Source organism: Hirundo rustica, chromosome 5 (genome assembly GCF_015227805.2).
Source record: "Hirundo rustica isolate bHirRus1 chromosome 5, bHirRus1.pri.v3, whole genome shotgun sequence".
Classification (NCBI taxonomy): domain Eukaryota; kingdom Metazoa; phylum Chordata; class Aves; order Passeriformes; family Hirundinidae; genus Hirundo; species Hirundo rustica.
The window spans coordinates 26026317-26048074 of NC_053454.1; the positions used below are offsets into that span (position 1 = coordinate 26026317).

Here is a 21758-nt window from a genome sequence, read left to right on the forward strand (position 1 = left end):
TCTTCGTTTCTATTTCTATTTAAGAAGCTCCATTTGGATGAAATGATTAGAGACTCAATGAGTCAGAAGGAAAGCTCCAGCCTCCCTCCCCAGCTGTCTGAGGCTCTGATCAGGCTGTGCTTGTAGAAGGGATCACACACCACCACAAGTGCTCTGCACAGCCCGTGCTGGCGCCTCCGCCCTTGCCAGCGGATAGTCCCAACTCCCAAATGCTGCTTCTTCCTCATTATTTCAAGGGCAGTTTTCACCATGTTTATGATTCTGCAAACTAACATTTGCATTTACCTAAATGCTAAGTTGTTTCACTCGGCACTCCCACTCCAACTGCCAAGCAACTACAGAATTCAAAAAGACAAAATATGTTCACTCTTTAATAGGAAAGATATTCTTCTATTCTTTAGAAGAGTGTAAGCATGCCTGGGTAAGATCAAAACTTCTTCCCATAAACAGTCACTACTAGGAGCACCTCTAATTGTGTCTCATGAAAAAAAGATTGTCCCCTCTGTAATTTAAAAATTTAAAAAAAACCACCAAACCCAAACAACCAAGAATACCAAACCTAACCAACTAAAAACAGCCAAACACAAAAACTCAAAACAAACAAACGAACAAAACCCACAAAAACACAAACACAAAATCTCTGCCACCAAACCACCCAAAACAAAAAAACAAAACCATCAAAAACCCCCTCAAAAAACCAAGACTGAGCCCATGGAAGGGAAAGAGGCATTTGCCCAGGGCAATGTAAACCATTTAAAAAGGGATGAAGAGTTCCGAGACAGTTATCTTTCTTTTCCTATGATCTTGCTCAGATGGGACACCCACCCAGCGTGCTACTCATTGTAGGTCCTATTCTACAAAACAAGATCTACGTGTCCCAATTTTCTCTACAACGTCCCTATAATCTATGTGGCAACCTAAGAGCCACCACCCGCCATTTTTGGGGCTGTACGCCAAACACAGTGTGGCCTGGCATCTGCTAACACAACTAACGTTTTAGACAACAATCCCAGCAAGTATCAATCTACTATGACGAAATTAACTGAGCTTGTGGTAAATGGTCAACTTGAATTATACCCAGGTGCCATAATTTCTTCTTGACCTATTGAACAAGCTTCACATCACCAAGCAAAGCAGCCTGGGAGGAAAGAGAGCCTGCCTTGACCGCAACATCCTCACATGCAGCATTACAGGCACAGTACATCCAACACTGTGATGACAATGAGGTTTATTTCCTTGATCATGGCTGCTGTGTGAAATTTCTACTTTTAGATTTAAAACACACAGAGGAGATGATTGACTGCTCTTTCACTTGAAGGATTAAATCTAGTGGACATTCACATCTACAAATGATTTTTATTTAATTAGCCAAAACCTACATTTTTCCTTCCTGCATAGGAGTTCATACTCTCCTTATAAGACTGTAAAAGTGTTACATACCTCAGCTTATTATAGAAAGAACTTAAAAGGTTTCTGCTAATAAAAAAAGTCAACAAGACCCTTGAGGAAACAAATACTAAACCAAAGAAATTTCAAATTTTTAGAGCACGTATAAAATCACACAATGCTCTCTGGTAATAAAGGTGCTTAGAAAACAGACAATTTTTAAAGGCTCTGAAAAAACTTTGCAAACTAGCTAATACACAAGCCAATTTATTTCTCTTTAAGAAAGTGAAGGCACTTGTAATCTATGTAATGGATGGTTTTGCTGGACCTTCAAGATAATCTAGTTCTAACTCCCCCCTCTGCTGTGGGCAGGAACACCTTTCACTAGACCAGGTTGCTCAGAGCCCCATCCAACCTGGCCTGGAATGCTTCCAGGGATAGGGCATCCACAACTTCTCTGGGCAACCTGTTCCAGTGCCTCACCACCCTCCCAGTAAAGCACTTCTTCCTAAAATCTAATCCAATCCCACCCTCCTTCAGTTTAAAGCCATTCCCCCTTGTTCTATCACTACATGCCCATGTAAAAAGTCCCTCTTCAGCCTCCTTGTAAGCCCTCCTTAGGTACCAGGTGTCTTTCTGAATCTATAAAAATGTAATATTTTGAGGATTAATTGAAGAATTTTAATAATGAGAGCCCAATTGAAAGAGGGAGGAACAGTGTGGCAGGGAGGATTCAAATACTTACAGCAGCCACAGGTATGAGAATTTCCACAAATAAACCAGCAAGTGCATGTTTTATATCTTTATCTTTTACTTCCAGGAAGTACTGAGCACACTCCTTAGTAAGAAAACATTAGAAAAATATTTAAAAAAAGAATACAAACATAGCTATGCCATAAAAACCATTAGCAGTCTAACATTAGTTGCCTGTTTTAATTTAAAACATGTAATGTGTCTGAGTTACTCTTATATTCCTTAACAGTATAAACTTCACAAAACATAAGAAACTTTAAAACCTGTTTGCCCAGCAATACAACTCAATGAATTGAAAGAACATTTGTAATACCAGATAGCTATTTACTGTTTACTCAGAATATAAAGAGTACTCAGAATACAAAAGAATATAAATATGCACATTTTCCCTCAGATTATTTTGAAGCTTAAAAAAAATTAATACTTGCCTCTATTAAAATTATTGGAAATTTCTATTTTATTTTTATATACTGATTTTCATTTTCAAAGGACTTTAATGCAAAGAAAATTAAATATTCCATACACAACAAATTACTCATAGTGAAGTGCTTTTAAAGAAAAGTATGTCTTGACATCTCATCTGTTAAAAAATGATATATCAAATAATTCTTTATCCTGTATATACTGCTTTGATAAAGTCAGAAAATCAATTGACTGCTACCCATTTCCATTCAGTCTTAAATTCATATAATTCAGGTTTGCCACACTACTAAGGCAATTGTGAAAGGTTGCTCCTGATGCCAGGTACTCACAAACCGCAGAGAAACAAACAAACCTTTGAAAAACCAGGAACTAAGCAGAAAAGGATGAAGGATGGCTCACAAGTAGAGGGAGTGACTGATCACAGCAAGTGTCTTCATAGCTTCATGACTTAAACATTTAAAATTATACTCAATTCAGTTTTCTGTAGCATTTATTTACCTGCATGAACTGAAATGATGCTTCAAAATCCTCCACAGGATACATTTTTACTCGAAAAAACTTCATTCCCATAATCAAACTGATGATACTCTGTACTACATGAGGACTCTGTTCTTTTTGTCGCAGTTCCTTTAATTCTGTGACAAACTTCTTCCTAACAGCTTGAAACCTGAACAAGGGATAGAGACGGCAATTATTTGCATTCTTAGCTACTTTTGTATGAGGCCCATAATTTTGAAGCAATTCCTTTAGTCTGTAACAATAGCAGCAGCTACTGTATGAGAAATGCAAGCAAGATGAACCCTGGTACTTCAAACCCAGGCATTTCAGAGTGCCTACAATGATCAGGACATTAGAATACACCCATTAACTAAACAACAGGTGACCGGCACAGGGCCTCCCTTCCCTGCCCCTACAAGCTGACTGCAAAGCAACTGTACTAAAGATTATTTCTTGATTTGCTCAATTTTATTGTGCTGGAACATAAGACAGACACAACACACTACACCTGACTGCATTTGACACTTAAAGGATTAGCCACTAGGGACATGAATAGATTCTGCTCTATCAAACAGTCTAAGTCCACACTGGTTTGTACCAAAGCACAAAGAGTCAGAGACTGAACTTACTTTGATTGAGCAAGAACCCCTGTCACTTCTGCATATAAGTCTGCAATAATATGCACATTCCCAGTGTTGGTTCCTGAATACCTAAAGAGGAAAAAAAATACCCAAAAAACCAAAAACCACACAATAAAGAGAAAAAAACTGATTAAATACAATTTTGTTCTTCTAAACCCCAAGCAAGTTCTCAATTACAAATAAAAAGTTTGTCCCCTAGCAGGCGAACTATTACCATAAAAATTATTAAATTCAAACATAAAATGCATGGGTGACATTTAAAGTAATGTAGTTTCATTTCTTATTTCAAAAGGAAGATATTCTGGATAGAATTTTTACCGTATTTATCCAAACTCAGACTTTTCTTACTGTGTCTGAGGATGCAAATCATTCTGCATATTCTAAGCAAAATAAACTCAGTGTAACATTGAACACAGCTGTGTTCTTTCAGGATATGTTTTCAATTTAAAGACATTGACTAGTGTTCATTCACACTGGTACTATCACCAACATGTTACATGTGAGGCAAAGGAGAGCAATCGCAACAAGCAAGCACAAGCTGGTAATACAAAATATTTTAAAGTACACGAGTGAAACTTACCCTTCCTTATGTTTAAAGTGCTTAAAAGCCAAGTTTAGAACTTCATGTACTAAAGGATCTGGCACTGGATGAACAGGTATCTGAAATGCACATATCATTTACATGTATGTAGTACCTATACATACATGTATATATGAAGCAATTAAACAGTACTGTGAGATGCCTTGGAGAAATCTCTCCCACCAGTGTCCAAGGACACATCTTTTGCTGGCATATAGCAAGCCAACTCTGCAATATATAACATTTACACAATCTGCACTGGCATTCTTAGCCAAATAAGGATAATTATAAGCAAAGTTACGATACCTTCCCTAATTTTTAAACGACATTTTAATCTCATTATCCACAATGAGATTAGAATTAAAAATTTCAAACCGTATTTCAAAAACATTTAGCTGGCAAAGGGTACTGAACATAAATGACATGTTATTTTTTACAGTTCTGCTTTTTGCAGTACATCAGTAGCTATCCAAGACACGTGAACTGAGATAATGCAGGCATGTAAAGAAAAGGCAGGAGAGGCCAAAGGCTTTACCTAACTGGGAGTATAATTACAGCCTTGCATATGCTCATCATAGATATGTTCTAGTTTTTAAAATGAAAATTTAAAGAAGATTATCAAAAGCAACATTAAAATCAAAATACTAATTTACCAAAGCAAAAGATCTTACCTGTTTTAGAACCTCTATTAAAACTAAACAAAAAATGAAATCTACAGCTAAGTCCCTCCTTTCAAGTAGATAATCTCTTTCACGTTGTTGGTCATCCCTAAAATAAGAAATCAAGAACACAGGTATCAGACACAAGACTGAACACAAATATTGCAGACAGTGACTGCATTGCTTTTCATGTAAACACTGTTGCAGATGTATATAAAATGGATAGGTGGAAAGACCTGGGGGTTTGGCACAGCACTGGTATCTTGCCCCCTCCTCCTGAAAGGACGTGCCAATAATCAAAACAAAAAAGGGACCAACTAGCTTAGAATTACCAATATCCAACTTTCTTTCTCCATATCCACACCAAAACCATTAAGTCACTCCATGTGTATCATCGGCACGTGACTAAGTTAAGTTAAATACACTGCCTCAAAGAAGTCTGTCTTCTTTCTACACAAATTTAGGTAAGGCCAAATGCAAATACAACATACTTGTCACAGAAGTACAAGCACATGTTTTCTTATGAGAAAGCACACAAAAATCAGACAGACAAGGAAAATTCTTACCCCTTTGATTTTGTGCTTGACCGAGGTCTATATTCATAAGATTCATCTTCTGTTCCATTTTGACGCCTGTACCAGTCAAACAAGGTGCGTAGTAAGGAGGGGAGACAGTGCTCTGCTACTGAGCTCATAGAGCTTATCAACTGAAAGAGTAAGAAAAACACTTTAGACTGATATAGCAATAAAGATCCTAGAGTTTAATCATTCTTTCAAATTGTTTTTTAGTGTTAAAAACCATATATCACGTAACTTCACAAAGTGGCAACTTAATATTAACTTTCAATTAAAACAGTTACTCTTAATATCACACACTAAGTCCATTATTAAAAAAAATTAAGCAAAGTCTGCCAAAGCTCACAGAGGTCACAAAATGATAAATTTATACATACGTAATGTGTATAAAACTACTGAGAAAAGAGCAGAGGTTTTAGGATGTTCCTGAATGTTGCCATATGTACCTCTGAAGAATACATACCTTCACATCACAAATGACAGATAAAAGGCAACCCTTCAAAACTGAGGAAGCATATAACTTGAAAAAAACTGCTTCTTCGGTTATTATATAAACAAATATAAGAGCCTTTTAGATATTTTACTTTGCCTTTAATACATTTGACTGGTCTGGGTCTCAAGCTATATTTACTCTTAGTGTAACCCCCCTGTCTACTGCTTTTTCTCAGAAAATCCGTATGAGTAGTAAAATCATCTGTGCAACAGATGTGGCAATAGAAACCATTATAGAAAGATTTTAAGATGTTATTAAACTTAAATTCTCTAGGCTTCCTTTAACTAAAAACTTAAAGGGAACTCATAAGTAGCCCAGCATGGAAAGGAGAAGAATGACTGAAGACAGCATATTGCCATCATAAACTTGCTTCCAGGAGGCAGCAGGGAGCAAGTCCATTCCCAAAACACAGGCTGGAATGGGAGAGTTACCATGGCACTGATGCCATGTATTACTTACCTCTTGGATCTTTCAAATAAGATGTTTTAATAGAAGCTATGCTCATGCTGTAACTTATCTATTATTCACTATTCCAGATAATGCCAATATTATGCCAATACATGTTCTGATACAACATTAATGCAGTTATTTATTTTTCCTCATTTGATGCCTCTTGGGTTTTTAGGTTTGTGGAAGGGATGGGGACAAGCTAACCACAGGCAAACCTCAGAAGGACCCCTTTCAATCTTCTGAATACATTACTCAGCTTGTTAACCAGTCAGTTATTCAAGTCACAAGAATTAAATAGTGTTCTGAACTGACGGTTTTATTAGCAGAAGAAAAAGAGGCAAGCTGCATTTTAAGCTTCACTAAACCTTTTCTTTAGGTTTCCTGCAAGTTTACACAGTTTATCAATACTACTACCATTCACAAATATTCCAGTAGTTAGGCAATTTACATTGGCTTCCACAGAAACAAGCATGTATCACATTCAAACAAGCATTCAAAAATGTCACTGGTAAAGTGCTAAACCCAGAAACTACTGGCATAATAAAGCATTTTCCTCTTGAAAAATAAAATTATTTATTTCCTGTCAAGTTTTGCGTTCTTCGTATTCTAATAAAAAGGCACTGGAATTACCAGGAAGATATCTTTGCTAATATTGCATAGCATCTAAACAGAACATCAGCTACTTTTCATTTAAAGTAATTCCTATACTGCTTGGATACTTAATTCAAAATCATCCTATTTAAAAAAAAAAAAACCAACCACAAGAATTTCTTATATATAAAATATGTTTCTTATACAAGAAAACTCTTTTATTTCAGCATTACATTATTCCTAGATTGAAAGCAGCAGTCCAGACAAAGAGTGCTCCTGTAATACCCAGGAGGACAGGGCTGCAATAGATATGACATAAACTTCAGTTCCTCAGAATGAAACAGCAAATCCTGCTCAAGTCCTAAAGGCTGTAACATACTGCTAATTCTTTCACGTAACATATCCAAAACCACAGTGAGAGGTAAACAGAGAAAAGCAAAATTATAGTAAGATGCTGAAGTACAAATTCCAGCTTTGGCCAAAATCCTGATCTTGAAATATTGCACAAGTTGTGCCTAATCATGAACAAGCCTGAACCTCATATACATCTGCTTTCAGTCACTGAGAAAGTCAACACAGGCTTCTGGGTGATTATAAAGTTTTAGTGTCATAGGACAAGAGCAGGAAATTGCCAAGTATGTTTCCTACAACAAACAAAAAAAGAAAAACACAAGCTATTTCAGTTTCAAGCTGTACAAGCAAAAATATTTTAAGAAATGCAATATATGCTCTATAAAAAAACTCCTGTCCAGTAGCTTCCTGATGTGCCAGGAATGATAAAGGGAAAGCTGGTACTAAAATGCTAAGTTTTTTAATAGTTCACGAGTGTACCAAAGTACAAATTTCCTTCTCCTTCTCCTAAATGTCACCTATTTTAGCCGAATTTATATTATTGTTCCAATTAAGATATCAAATGACAAACAGAAGATTTCTGCTGTTTGAAAATTAAAAGCTATTGATTTTTCACACTTGTTTTAATAGCCCTCTTGGTCTGGTTATGTTTCCAACAGAAATGACTTATAATACCATTAAATGCTATTTTACTTTTTCATTAGAGGGACAGGCAACACTACACGCCTTCCTTCTCCATCCCTCTTCTCATCACTCACTGAGCTGAGCGAACAAGTTCTAATTAGATACCACCTTAGTCCCAGAGCCCCCTTGTGTTCCAAGCATGCTCTCTTTATTCACAAACGACAACACTTACTAGCTCAGACCCCATTACCAGTACAGGTAAAGCCCCTTTTTAGACTCAGATTCCTGGCTCCATAAAGATCTCTGGGTGAACAAGGTTGGCCCAGTAACAGCTCTAGCTTCTCTGCTGGATGCTGTGGCTGTGATCTCTGGATTCTCCTCATTCCCACACCTTGTCAATCACTTTTTTTAATTTGCAATCTTCTGCACTGCTGGAGAATTGTTCTTAATAAGGGTTTTACACACTGAGCAACGAACAGAGAGACACAATCTTAATTCCTTTTGCCAAACAATGTGCAGAATTCCCCAGCAAAGTTCATAATCTCAGGCCATTCATGTCTGTCAAAAGCAGTAACACTGCATTAAAGTTCAGATCTCGACTTCAAAGTAGATTACAAATAACAAAAGAACAAAATAAGAACTCACATACATAAATATAGACACACAATCAAAACAATTTTTTGAAAGAACTGTATTTTCAGAAAAACTAGTTTCTATACTATCAAATTTTAGAAGTTACATGTTTTATTTTTTATTTCTCTTCACTCAGCCTGTTTTTAGAACCTCTCTGTAGACAAAACACTAAGCCTCATATAGTAGATGCTATTCAGGAACAGTCAAGAACAGGAACAGGTAATTAATGGGGCTGCCTCTCTATTGCAAGGAAGTGGTTATGGGACACAAACATGCCTACACTCTTGAAGAATTAGAAATACAGACAATAAATATGAATAAATTGAGAAGAGAGTGATTCCAGACCCACTTCACTGAGAGTAAGTGAAATGGCATTGCCTAGCAGTCTATCTATATTCTCAGCAAAGGACAAAGTAGCACTTCCATAACACTTTGAATCTACCCTACACCTTCTGCCATAGAACCAAAAAACCTTCAGTAAAAGCCATGTTACTGGACTGAAATTAACACTATTTGTTTATAAAAACAACTCCAAATACTCAAACAATAAGTGACAGTAGAAATAAATTGACTTTTTATCCTCTAGTGCATTTCAGCATCTTTCTGCCCCCAGTTTTCACTGCCACCTTCAAATAATTACCTATTCTAGTAGTTTCTTGCTATCATATTCTATGATGGAAAATAACGTCGAACTAACATTCAGAATCTAAATCTTCTGACGTGGATGTTCTCAGTTATTATAACAGTAGAACCACTATTCTGCAAAAATAAAGCCCACCTTAATCAAATAAAAGTTGCCTTCAATTATACATCTCCTACCTGATCAAACTGAAGATCTTCACCTCTTTGAAGAGATCTGGACAAGAGCTTTTCCTGTAAAAAAATAAAAAACCCCATACATTTCACAATGTATTTGACTACTATCAAAGACAAATTCCTTCCTTTTCAGTTATATTACAGAACAAAGAAATAACTTTTAATGTAAATATTTGCATTGTTTTTCAGACAGAAATATTTCTGGAGACGTGAAGTATACACCCAAAAATTAATTCAGTAGCTAAACAATAATAACATTAAAGACTGACAAACAGAAGATATCAGAGGCCAAACAGGGACCAGCTGGTGGTGGGTGTCAAGTGTAACTTAGAGGGAAAGCCATTCCCATCTCAATTAACAAGTGTATTCATGTTCAAATATGACAATTACTCTAAGTTACAATAATGATTTTTGAAATGTCTTCACAAAGGCAGAGACAAGTGTTCAATGCATTTCCAATCTGCTCTTCCCCTGAACTGCAATGAAACATAGCTGAAGATCTACTCCAGTACAAGGAGAACATGAATAATCACTTGCTTTAATTTGAAATAACTGTAAGGGACAAAAAAAAGCAGTATTACTAGAATTTTACTTATTACAATATTTATTGCTACCAGTAAATAGCATATGACATACTGCTCTGTTAAAAGCAAAATTAAATTATATTCCTGACAAATAATTTAGTGAGGATTAAAGCAGTATGGAAACAAAACATTCACGATCTCTAATAGTAAACAGTAATTTTTACTAATCACTGTGTAGAGTATGAAATGATACACTCATAAGAAATACAAGGTTTATACCTTGCTCAGCTACCCTGGAAAGAAGAAGAAAAAAAAAGAAAAGAAAAAGAAAAAGAAAAAGAAAAAGAAAAAGAAAAAGAAAAAGAAAAAGAAAAAGAAAAAGAAAAAGAAAAAGAAAAAGAAAAAGAAAAAGAAAAAGAAAAAAGAAAAAGAAAAAGAAAAAGAAAAAGAAAAGAAAAAGAAAAAGAAAAAGAAAAAGAAAAAGAAAAACACTGAGTCCTGGTGGACTGGCTCTGAGGGTCAATGATTTACAGCAACCCAAGTGTCACAGTAACAGCTTTAAGGGCACACTTTAACTGCAAAGTGGTAACATATAAAAAGATCTGAGCATTTCCTGTTATTTTAAAAATTTTTAAACTACCCTTCACTTGATAATATTATACATGAGTCCAAAATTCTATCTTTCACAAGGAAAGTAAAAAAAGTACCTAGAGTAAAGAGTTAATAGCTCACATCAGATTGCAGTAAGCAAACAAGGGAGTTCTATGTAGCAAGGTAAGTCAAGGAGTTAACTCGCCTGGCTTGGCATGGCATGTAAAAGGAGGTGTGAGCAATACTGATAGCCAGTTCTGCTCTCAACAGGTTGTAACTCAGCACAAAGTAGCTGCTCAGTAGTCTAGCATGAGACAACACCCATGCTGCCCAGCTGTTGACAAAAACTGAGGAAGTCAACATTGCTTGGTGATTAACACTTGCAAGGCTGCAAGAGGCAGACTGTATGTTCAACAGATAATTCATATTGCATGTCCTAAACCCAGGTTTGACCTGGCAACTTATGTTTTCTTGTCCTAATCGTAATCTTGAAAACATAGCACAATTTCTGGCATTTTCTCCTGTAAGTGCAGCTGTATTTGGTGTTAAAAAGAATCCAATATCTGAAAACCTGAATTCAACACTGCCCAGGCAAAAAGCATTGGCCTACTCTGAAAGTATAATTTGAAATAATATAGATGCCAATTCACAAGTCATTTTCACCTTCCATAATCCAAAGAAATCCACTTAATTATCTAGGAAAATACTACCATTTATGTTTACTTCCAGTATGCCCAAATTAAAAAATATTTTAAGAAGGGGGTTCCAGAAAAATGCATAGATTATTCTCAAAACGCTCTATTTTTTTATCAACTGTAACAGTTAATGTTCTTTCACTGTCTATTCAAAAGCAAGGGGGAAAGGTTTCACTTTCTTGATCCTTTCAAATTCACGTAATTTTACATGTTAAATCTGTTCAAAATACTGTTATGAGAATTGGTATTTGGAGCATATACTAAAAGCTCCAGAGAGCACTTGCAAAGCTGAATTTTCTTTTAGCTCGCTCCTTTTTTTTACACGGAAACTCCTGCTTTAGGTGAATTTGTGTTATCTGTATTACGCTTTCAGATAAACTGCACAATAATTGCCAGTTTATCTATAAAGCAGAAATGTTCCACTCAATACAAACATTGTATCATTGCTAATTATGTTAAATGAGAAAAACTAGAAAACTATTTCCTCTAAGAAGATGGGAAAAGTCAGGTTCCTTAAGTCTCTTTAGGACACAACGTCCCGACAAATCATGTTTTCACCATATTACAAAAGTATTACACATGTGAAGAAACCCTGGGTTCACTACACCCATTGCATGTGTCTAAATCCAAATATTGCTAAAGGAAAGAACGACAAATCAAAGAGAAGTGAAATAATCTCTAAGTCTTTACATAAAGGAGTTGAAAAGCCATGTCCATAGAGAGCAAACTAGTTCTGAAAGTTTAGCTGCCCTCCCATAATCCATACTAATTTAGATACTTCTGTATATCAAATGTTTAAAATTTTAAGGTTAGAAAGAATGAAGGCCCTACCAGTTCATAACCCTCTCTATTATGTTTCCTCAGCACTAAAGATCTCAACTGTTAAAAGGTAAATACACTGTAGAGTTAATGTAACGCTGACCAAACAAAGGTGACATAACCAAATAATACCCTTGAACCCAATCACAGGTTTATTGAGGCCGTGAATTATTGGTATGGCTTTAAAATTTATTTTCTTTTAATATCTTCTTCTACTTCTGCTTTGTCATGGCTCTAGTCATCTCACATGATTTAAAAAACTGATTCAACATCATAAAGTAAAGATCTGGAAACTCTAACTGAATTAATAATTTAAGATTTATTTTCCTGTCTTCCTGAAGTTCAGAGAGAGATAAAAACATTAGGTCTACATTTATCTTTTGCAAGTGAAATGAAAAAAACCAAAACACTATTGCATTAAGCAAAGAGCAGTTTGCATGCATTGTGTTAAGGAGAAATGTCAACATATGGCAGGCAGCAGGGATCAGGATGTGCATGTGCTGTGCAAACAGCTGCACCCATGGAAAAAGGTACCACCCGTTGGCCCCTCTCCAGCATTCCCTGGCACCATCCTCTGGTGGCTGGCACACCTCAGCAGGGTGGCTCAGGTGTGCACAGCAAACCAGAGAACTTCTGGCTGTCCTCCAAGCTGAAGGGAAGAAATCAGACGAGGGATGCTGCTTTGCCCACTGCAGCCAAACAGGCAAACAGAATACTGTGCTGAATTTTACTTCAGAAAATCTATTGAAAGCACCAAGACTTGAAAAAGTGTACAGCGCCAGTCTGAGCCATGTTTAGTACTTCCACAACAGAATAAAATCACTTGTGTTGTTAACAAGCTTAAAAACTCTTGCTAGTTTTGATTTCAACATGAGACAGCTACAATTCAGTAGGTTAGCAGTTTATCAACTTGGTGGCACCATGTTAAACTCTGCTTAAATTCTAACCAACCATACTTACACGCAGCTTGACAAAATACAAAATAATTGTGTTTATCACTAATCTTTTTAACTGGTATGGTTTATGTCAGATTTGGGGAAGGCCAGTGTCATTTTTTAAGACTACAAGACTACTCTTGGGTTCTTTTTTCCTTTAAAACTATATACTGCTGCAAAAGATTTAGTGTAACTGGTTAAAAAAAAAAAAAAAGGAGGGTGTATTTCATTTATTCACTAAAAGGATGATCTTCCTTCCTGTCATTACACAAGCTGCTTTCATTTAATCATTTATTTTAAGCATTTGCTGATAAGCTCTGTCTGTGACTTTGAAAATGCTGAGGTATTACAATTTTGCAAGCAGAGAACTCTTAATTAAATTAGTAAGAAGTAGGTAAAATTCACAGCCAGAGAAACCATTCAGGTAATTTTTGAAATCACAAGTCAGTTACTTTTAAATGTAATCCACACATCTAGCAGAAATGATACTACCCCTCACAGACAGATGCTGTCTTGATCTGCAGTGACTTTTTTTTTAATTTATGGTTTAATTAATTTTTGCTTCTCTACTGGCATGTTCAAGTTTTAAAAAGTGTCTGGTTCCTAATTTTGATTGGTCTGGCTTTAAATTCTCTCAAACAGCTTCACCCAACTGCCTAGCTTCATTAAAGATTTATGTAACCCTATATATATTGTCCACACTTTTGTTTGTAGCCAAGTCATTCCACAAAATCAAATCAGACTAAAATAATAAAGGGCTTTCCACTCTTCCATTAAAGCTTTTTATCCAATCACAATCAGTGCTTTTCTGGTGCTCTTCCAGCCTTTTAAACTTTCATTTTAAAGTTCATACACTAGAACTGAATGTTCAGTGTTTAAATTCTACATAAAGAAATAAAGCTGCTTCAATACTTTAGTATTTCTTTTCAGCAGGACACCTAAGGATTCCCTTCTACCTCCTTATGTTATACAGGCTCAGAATGTTTCACTTTTTCACAGCTTTTGGCACATCTCCTAATTTGCTGGTTTTCTATACAGTCCTTCTCACCCACCAATATAAAATAAGGAAAGCTGCCTATATATATAAATTACATTTGATTTCATTAAAATAAGTTTTGTTTAAAGGAATTCAGCTTAGCAAATGAACCCAGACAAAACTGTTTAAAACCTTTATAGATTACTACTTTAGCAATATTTGTAATTTGTAACTTTATCCTAAAGGATTTATACACACAAAATAGTAAGCTCAGATTCTTATCAGTAAAAAGTCTTGACTAAGGTAGACTTCATGCAATCACCATAAAACCTCACCAGGCAACAAAGGTGGGAATCACTCTTCTGTGAAAAGTGAATAATTTAATTAGTTTCATGGGGTTTCTAATTTTTAATCTAGTGACGTGCTTCAATTTTGTATGATTAACAGATTTAAAAACATTTGTTTAATTAACAGTCAACAGCATGGCAAGCAGACGCAACCTGGGACTGATGACAGAGGATTTCATCTGGTCTAGGGACAAGTTTGGCAGCCCCAGTGAACTCCAGGGCTATTATATCTACCTTGCTACCATTATTTTGGCTAGATTTGACTGCACACTAGCTGTGTCTGCAGGGAAAGCCCTCTTCAGCTCCTCTCAGTTACAGGCAGTGTGTCCCTCTGGCCAAGCACCGCCTGCTCTGTCTGTTCAGCTGAGGAATGGAAATGGGGCAGGAGGAGCAGCATTCGGCACACGGACGGCCAGTGGAGCTACCACAGCCTTTCCAGCCACAGAATCACTGCCACTGCAGCTCCCCTCTCATTTTCAGCCAGGTACCCTTCATCACTTGCCCCTTTTTGCTATGAAGTTTTTGTGCTTTCTTACAAACCCCTTCTGAACACATGACTTTTTTGGATGTCTGAAAACAAATAGACAAGCTATATTTAAGTTGTAAACTTGCCTGGTGCACACAGACATAGATATAGATATAGATATAGACATATATAAGGAATAGCTATAAAGAAGTTTCATTTTCCTCAGCCTTTTATCTACTAATGGTTGTATTTGAAGATGATTCCATAATACCCAAAACAATTTTAGCCCTGCTTTTGTGTTCTTTTGGACTGTTTCCTAAGAAAACTTTTTCCTGAAATTTCAGAACTGGGGCTCAAAAGCTCACATGTGCACTTTCTGCACATGAACACTTCAGCAAGCAGCAGTTGCCAACAGAAGCTTTCTGTGGGCAAGCATTCTGCAAGCCACAGCATCTTACCTACCCAGCGAATTTTTAGTTTTTTCAGTAAGTTGGTTTTGTTTGCTGTGGTTTTGGGGTTAGGGGTTTTTTTTGTTAGTGTTTTTTTTTTTTTTTTTTTTCCCCAGAAATTTCCACATTAAAAGATATCCATCTATTTCAAGACCACAAGGTCAGAGTCACTAATGCAATTAGGCTTTTTTGCCCAATCTGCAGTATATGCAGACTACTGTATTATTCCAGGTGTTAGCATCATTTCTTCGGAAAACAAATCAAATGCATCTTTTCTTCAAAGAATACTGTCCAAGCACTACTTCAAAGAAACACTGACAGGAAACACACTTCACAGTATTAATGAAGGAACATTTTTTGTTGTTCCTATTTCCTTTAGTAACTTCAGAGACCTTAGGGATACACTAAGAGGTCTTGTTTCCAGTAACTACTAGGTTACAGTTTTGACACAAGTCAATAAAACAAATCAGGTAGCAACTCTGTTTGCAGAAGTCTATTTATTCCTGAAGTAATCCCTTTGAAAAGTCAACAATATCTGGGAGTGCTTTTTTTCAGTAACCATACATATGATAAATCAGCCTATTTCAGAAAAAGAAAAAAAAAAACAAAAAACAACACCCCACAACATTTTTATGAAAAAAAAGGACTCACCAAAGGTTCAGCCATTACAAGTTCAATTTTCTTTTCAGCTTGAACAGCAAATTCAGCAAAGAGGCTTTTGATGACATACTCGCCCGGCTTCACATCTGGGTCAATAGTAATGTTAGACATGATGATGCCTCTCTTTTCCCAGGTGGAAACAACACTTGGAGAAACTCTACGTTTATTTACTCTGCTGGGTGGTGCGGAGGCTATAGGTAAAAAACAAGAAAAACACAGAGCTATAAAGCAGAGCTTCTAAACAGGGCACCAGTCACTTTGTATTTTCCCATTCATCACATTTTCACACAGGAAACAACTAGCCGTAACATACAAGAATTTGTTTTAGTTAGGTTGGAATTTCTGCTCTTAAGTTGCACAAGGATTTACAATGTAGGTCACTTCTGTTACTGATTAAATGCTCTACAATGACCATGATTGACATATAGTACCTTCAGTTCAAGTATGATTGAAAATCAGAAAGTTGAATGGAAAGGAGATGTATCCCCTTATGAGAAGCATTGCTTGATTCCATTTCATAGATCAACCATGAAGTTTCTATCTGATGTCCAAATACCTTCAAGAGAAACTCTCCCTTGGCACTTTTTGTCAGTAAGCTGATTTTCCTAACAAGAATGCAAACCCTTTTTAAACGTCATGCTAACTGATCCTCTAGACCAACGTTAAAAACTTGCTCCTTGTAAGAAATATTTATTAATCAATACAAACAACACGGTATATATCAATCTCATTTTCTAAGAATTAATGCTTTTGCTTTTATATCAAAATTGTTATATACAAACTTTATATATAGTTATCCACATTTAATTTTATTTTTCTCCCAAAGCACTCCAAAACATTTACTTATTGTGAAAGCTGCCAGCACTGTGAACTGAAAATCATGTTTCAGAACTCACACACAGACGTTTAATACACAAAACAATCAGGGTAAATAATTACAATTCTTGTCCTGCACACTCTATCAAAATAACCGTTGACATGTCTTAATGATGGCCCAGATGTACCAAGGGAGGTCTGATATTTCCCTAGTGTATTCTGTGACTGCAGATGTTATTTTTCAACTGATATTAGGAACTGATATTAACAATTCTTATCTATTGATATTAAGATTTTATTTTCCTAAGACAGTCACGCAGGGAGCCTAGTTCCCATCTGTTCCATTTTGTTACATTTCGTGATTTGTTTAGGTTAGCTTTTTTAAGGCTATCTGCAGGCAAAGTGTGAGGAGATGCGTTTAGTTTATTTCACTGAACCTCAATTTTTTAAAACATGCTCTCAGTTTTTACAAACCCTTTTAAACAAACACATTTTACAACATGCAAACCCTATTAGCTAAATATTATCCACAACTTTTACTCATTTTTTCAACTTGTTTATGAAAAAACGAGACCAAACATGGAGACCAAACCTTTGGTACATCAGTCTCAAGTCAAGTCTTGTCTATTAATTATGTCTTCTATCAATTCAGAAAGTTACATTTTACATAGTATAACACAGACTCCTGCAAATTCCATTGAAATTTATAATTTATCAAATGCATTAGTGAAGTGAGCAATTCCGCAGGAATGAAAACTGAATGCCCCTGAATACCTTAGCTTCTAATCCAAAAGGAAGGTTAACTTGCATAAGGCTATGAGTACTATACATGACCTGTTTCTAATCTCTATGCTATTGTACAAACTTGCTGTTTAGCTGCAGTAATGTGTATTTTTTTCCTGTACATGAATTGCAGTATCCTTTCCTTGAGGCTGGAAAGACTTGCACAAGATGACAAAACTGAGTTCCTGGGAACCAGGGGTAACACCAGAACAACAGGTACATACTGCACATGTCATAAAACATTTCTAATCATCCCCTAACACTTCGATCCAGCACTTTGATCTCAGTAACAGAGGCCCTAAAAGACAGAGAAGAGCATGTCCCACACAGCAGAGAAAATGGGACATCACCAACACTGCCATGATCTAGATCCCTATGGTAGAAGCTCACTAGATGTAAGTACACAAAAGCATTAAGAAACAGAACAAAGCGCAGGCTGCAAAAGGAAGATGACAACCCAAAACTCTTTCTCATCCCACATCTGATGATTGGCTCATTCTTCAGTACAGAAACATAAACATTACAGGGACTTAAAAAAATATTTCATGTCTTTACAATGCCTATGTTCTCCAGCAACCATACTCTTGCCATCCTTAGGCCCCAATGTTTCCAAAGGCAGCCCAAGGAAATGAGAGAGATACATTATGTGTCAAGGATAAGTGCAAAGAGGTGAAAAGAAGGAATAAATACATCCTTCCTAGCCATAGCAGGTAACAAACAGAAATATCAAGCATGGGACAGGTGAAACAGAAAAATGCTGCAACATACACATTTTGAACAAGTTTCCTTTCACCTCTGTCAGATAAGCAACACAGAAATCTGAGTAGCTAAGGACCCATAACAGATACCACATATTTCTAACATACACAGTTGCTTTTATCCTAAATATGAGCATTTCTAAGAAAGGTAAAGCTTTGTTCTAATCAACAGACAAGTTGGACTGTCTTATTTTAAAAGACATATTGATGCTAACAAGCTGGAAAGAAAGGAGAGCAATTAAATCTCCTTTTGAATATCATTACTTGTGTCTTGTCAGAAGAAATTTAGCAAAGCAGCAGCTTCAGCTCATTCTAGACTTATCTACTGGATATGCCACAACTCATGATCTGGACTGAAGCGAACATGCTGGAGCTCTGGTCCGAGTTCCTACTCCTGAAGAGTGAGGAGCTGGTACCCAACCAGCCCTTTTTGCTCTCTGGGGAAAGACCACTGTGCTCCTTAACCCCAAACTATATTTATATTTGCCTTATGTAGACAATTCTTAATAGTGTGTTTACATAATAGATTTTTGTCTTCAGATTTTAAAAGATCACATTCAGAAATCCCCTGTCACTTAAGAATCAGGAAACACTGAGAGCTGGTCATCTTTAAAGTGGTATCTTTACTTCATGTTAGCAATTCAATCCTCAGTAAGGGACCACCTTAGTGTGTTAACTTTCAAAGCTATGAAACAGCTTCCCCCACTAAGGATGAAACCCCAAGGCTACACTGACCTAAACCCAGGTAAAATCCCTCCTCAGGCTCAAGCAAAACCATAGGAAATGGATAAACTGGGCAAAAATCTAATGCTGGTAAGAAAAAAGGAAGCACCTGGACTACACCCAGGCTGGCTCCTGTAAGTGCTGCAGAAATTTAAGTACAGGGCAGAGGTCAAGACCCTGCAGCCAAGGAAATGTGATGCCAGGACAGCCTTATATCCAGCAGCATTACCAAGGACCCCACTCCCTGGCTATAGTACTCTGCAGTACTCTCAAGGGATGCAATCCCTTCCAGCCAGCTCTCTCCCTTCCTGTGCAGGCAAACACAACAGAGTCAGCTGTGCAAAGAACTGATCTGGAAAAGCAGCATGCATATTAATTTTTCCCCAGGTTAATTTTAACACAATCATTTGTCCAAAGCATACATCACACACAAGTGTGTGCCAGCACACAGAGCCAGTGCAGGGACAGGGTTTGCCTTTTTAACTCTTTCAGCAGCAAAGCAGAGACAAGGCTATCCATCCTACAGCCACTCATGTTACTAATCTTTGTGTTCACATGCACAAAGTCTCCAAGTGGCAATGAACTTACCCCTCAAAAAAAAAAAAAAAAGAAAGGAAACTGTCAAACTGAAGCAATTACAAACACTGCCATTACAATTACCTTAGTTTTGCTAAAATATAAGAGTATGTAAAAGGCAGAAAAAATTACTAGGATTTACTTTCATCCATGAACTTGCTGAGAACTCTAATCCATGACAACACTAATGTTTGACATTAGCATCAAGAGTCTTGTCTTGCATATGACAAAGTTCATGGTTTTATCTGCTTTGTAAAACCAGTAATTTAGTTAAATAAACACAGAAAACAAAAATGTAGGAGGGAAAATGGAGAGGGAGCTTGACTGTTTAATAGGAAAATATGTAAGAGTTTATTAAAGAAAAGTCAAAATCTATTCTCAGATTTCTTAACTAGGTCAAATAACATTATTATCTGGTATAATTATGTTCAGTGGGATTCATTTACTCCTGAATTTGCAATCAACATTGTAGAAAGGATCTATATGGATTTTAAATATGCTTAATGGAAAAAAAAAGTCGTTGTAGGATAGGATGAAATAATTTTTTTCTACTATTCTTTGCCTTCAAAGCATAAGCCATTCTTTACTCTTAGCGGCCAGAGAAAATGTAAGTCTCAAACATTGTTTGGAAGCTTCAAAACATGAAGCACTCTACAGAACTTCAGATGAGATCTGGAACCAGAAACCATACAACTTGCAACAGTTCAAAACTAAAAAACTACTTTTCATTAATCACTTGAAAACAGTGAACATTATTCACTTGAAACAATATCCTGTTTGTTTGCTCTGATGTGAGCTACTGCTACGTGGGAAATCTGGGAGCAATGCAGTAAGGAAATCTTTGTTAAACAGTATTGTTTGGTTGCTAGGGTCACACCAAATTGTTTGGATAGTTGCAAGGAACAGTAAAACAATGCAAAGGATAATTAGACAGACAACACACTCCTAGGTCAAAAGGCAACACGCTCTCATGTATGCTAAATGAGAAACAAAGTTGTTTTATGTTAAACACAAGTGTCTAGAACTAGGAAAAGTTATTTAATACCCACGTTGATAGTAAAGAATTCTACTGTTTTATCATCCTGTTTCTCTCTGCATAGCCCAAATGCATCAAGTATTTGAGGATATAAAGTAACATCCTATTTACCAACAACACTATTCAGGGCTCAGATGTACGAAGCAGGTACTGAAAGGTAAAGAACACACCTCAGCCAGTTATAGCTGACGACTCCATTTTACTTCATGGCTAATATAAAATAATGGGGTTTAGCTTTCAGACTTTTTTGGGGTACTACATTACGCTTAGCCAATTGTTGGCACTTCATATATGCTTTCTTCCCAAGATTTTCATGGTTTTTGCTTTAACTGAAATTTGGGTTCAGTTGCTGCTGTGTCTCAAGAAGCTGGAATGGTTGCACTGAAGTAAAACTTCCATCAAGTATCTCCCTGCCCCCCCTTCCAGATACCATAAAACACATAAGGAATTACTTTATAGCTTTTTAAAATAAGGTATCCAACTATAAAATAAGCATGCTCAACACAATCTTGAGGGACCTCCGCAGTTTTCATCAAGCAGATTATATTCTTGGTTGCTATTTTTAATTAATTGCTAAAGTAGCAGATAATTTTACATAGCTCACATTTAGCAATTAAGCTTTTTACTGTTATTTTTGCAGCACATGTACTTCCACAGGTACTTTGTATTTCCTGTGTCACTTGTTGCAGAATAGGATTTGCACATCCAACTGACAATACGAAAATTTCCAAAGACTAAAAATATTATGTGAGGTTACTTAAAGGAATTTTAATTAAGCTCCTTGCCTTCTACTCTGATAACATCTAGAACATTTTATCCTAACTCACAGAAATTATATCAATATACATGGAAACTTGTCTGTAGTGATTGTTAGAGTGCTTCACAACAACAAAACTTTAGTTATTTTACCAAAATAATATTTTTTTCCTAAAAAGGATGTCAATGCTCAAAAGAGATGGCAATCTAGCCATAATCATCCCAACAAATTATGAATACAGCCCAAATGTTAAACCTAGGTTTTCCATGCCCCTGATCAGAACCTTATTTTTCAGAGCAAGTTCTTCAATAAATTTATCATTATTTCACAAATCTAAAACTCCTGTTGATCATCAGGTTCCTACTGTTTCCAAA

General features: G+C 36.2%; 1 protein-coding gene across 7 annotated transcripts in view; it reads right to left on the reverse strand.

The window, feature by feature from the left end:
* The window catches only part of FRYL (FRY like transcription coactivator), a 161849-nt gene that overhangs the window by 80362 nt on the left and 59729 nt on the right, over positions 1-21758 (reverse strand). For all 7 annotated transcript variants that reach the window (XM_040065713.2, XM_040065715.2, XM_058420797.1 and 4 more), the window contains 8 exons: positions 15927-16126; positions 9477-9530; positions 5507-5646; positions 4953-5049; positions 4282-4361; positions 3690-3770; positions 3061-3229; positions 2132-2224 (listed from right to left, as the gene is read on the reverse strand). In XM_040065713.2, coding sequence (XP_039921647.1) covers positions 2132-2224; positions 3061-3229; positions 3690-3770; positions 4282-4361; positions 4953-5049; positions 5507-5646; positions 9477-9530; positions 15927-16046 — 834 coding nt within the window. In that variant the 5' untranslated portion in view covers positions 16047-16126. The remainder of the gene's footprint in view (positions 1-2131; positions 2225-3060; positions 3230-3689; positions 3771-4281; positions 4362-4952; positions 5050-5506; positions 5647-9476; positions 9531-15926; positions 16127-21758) is intronic.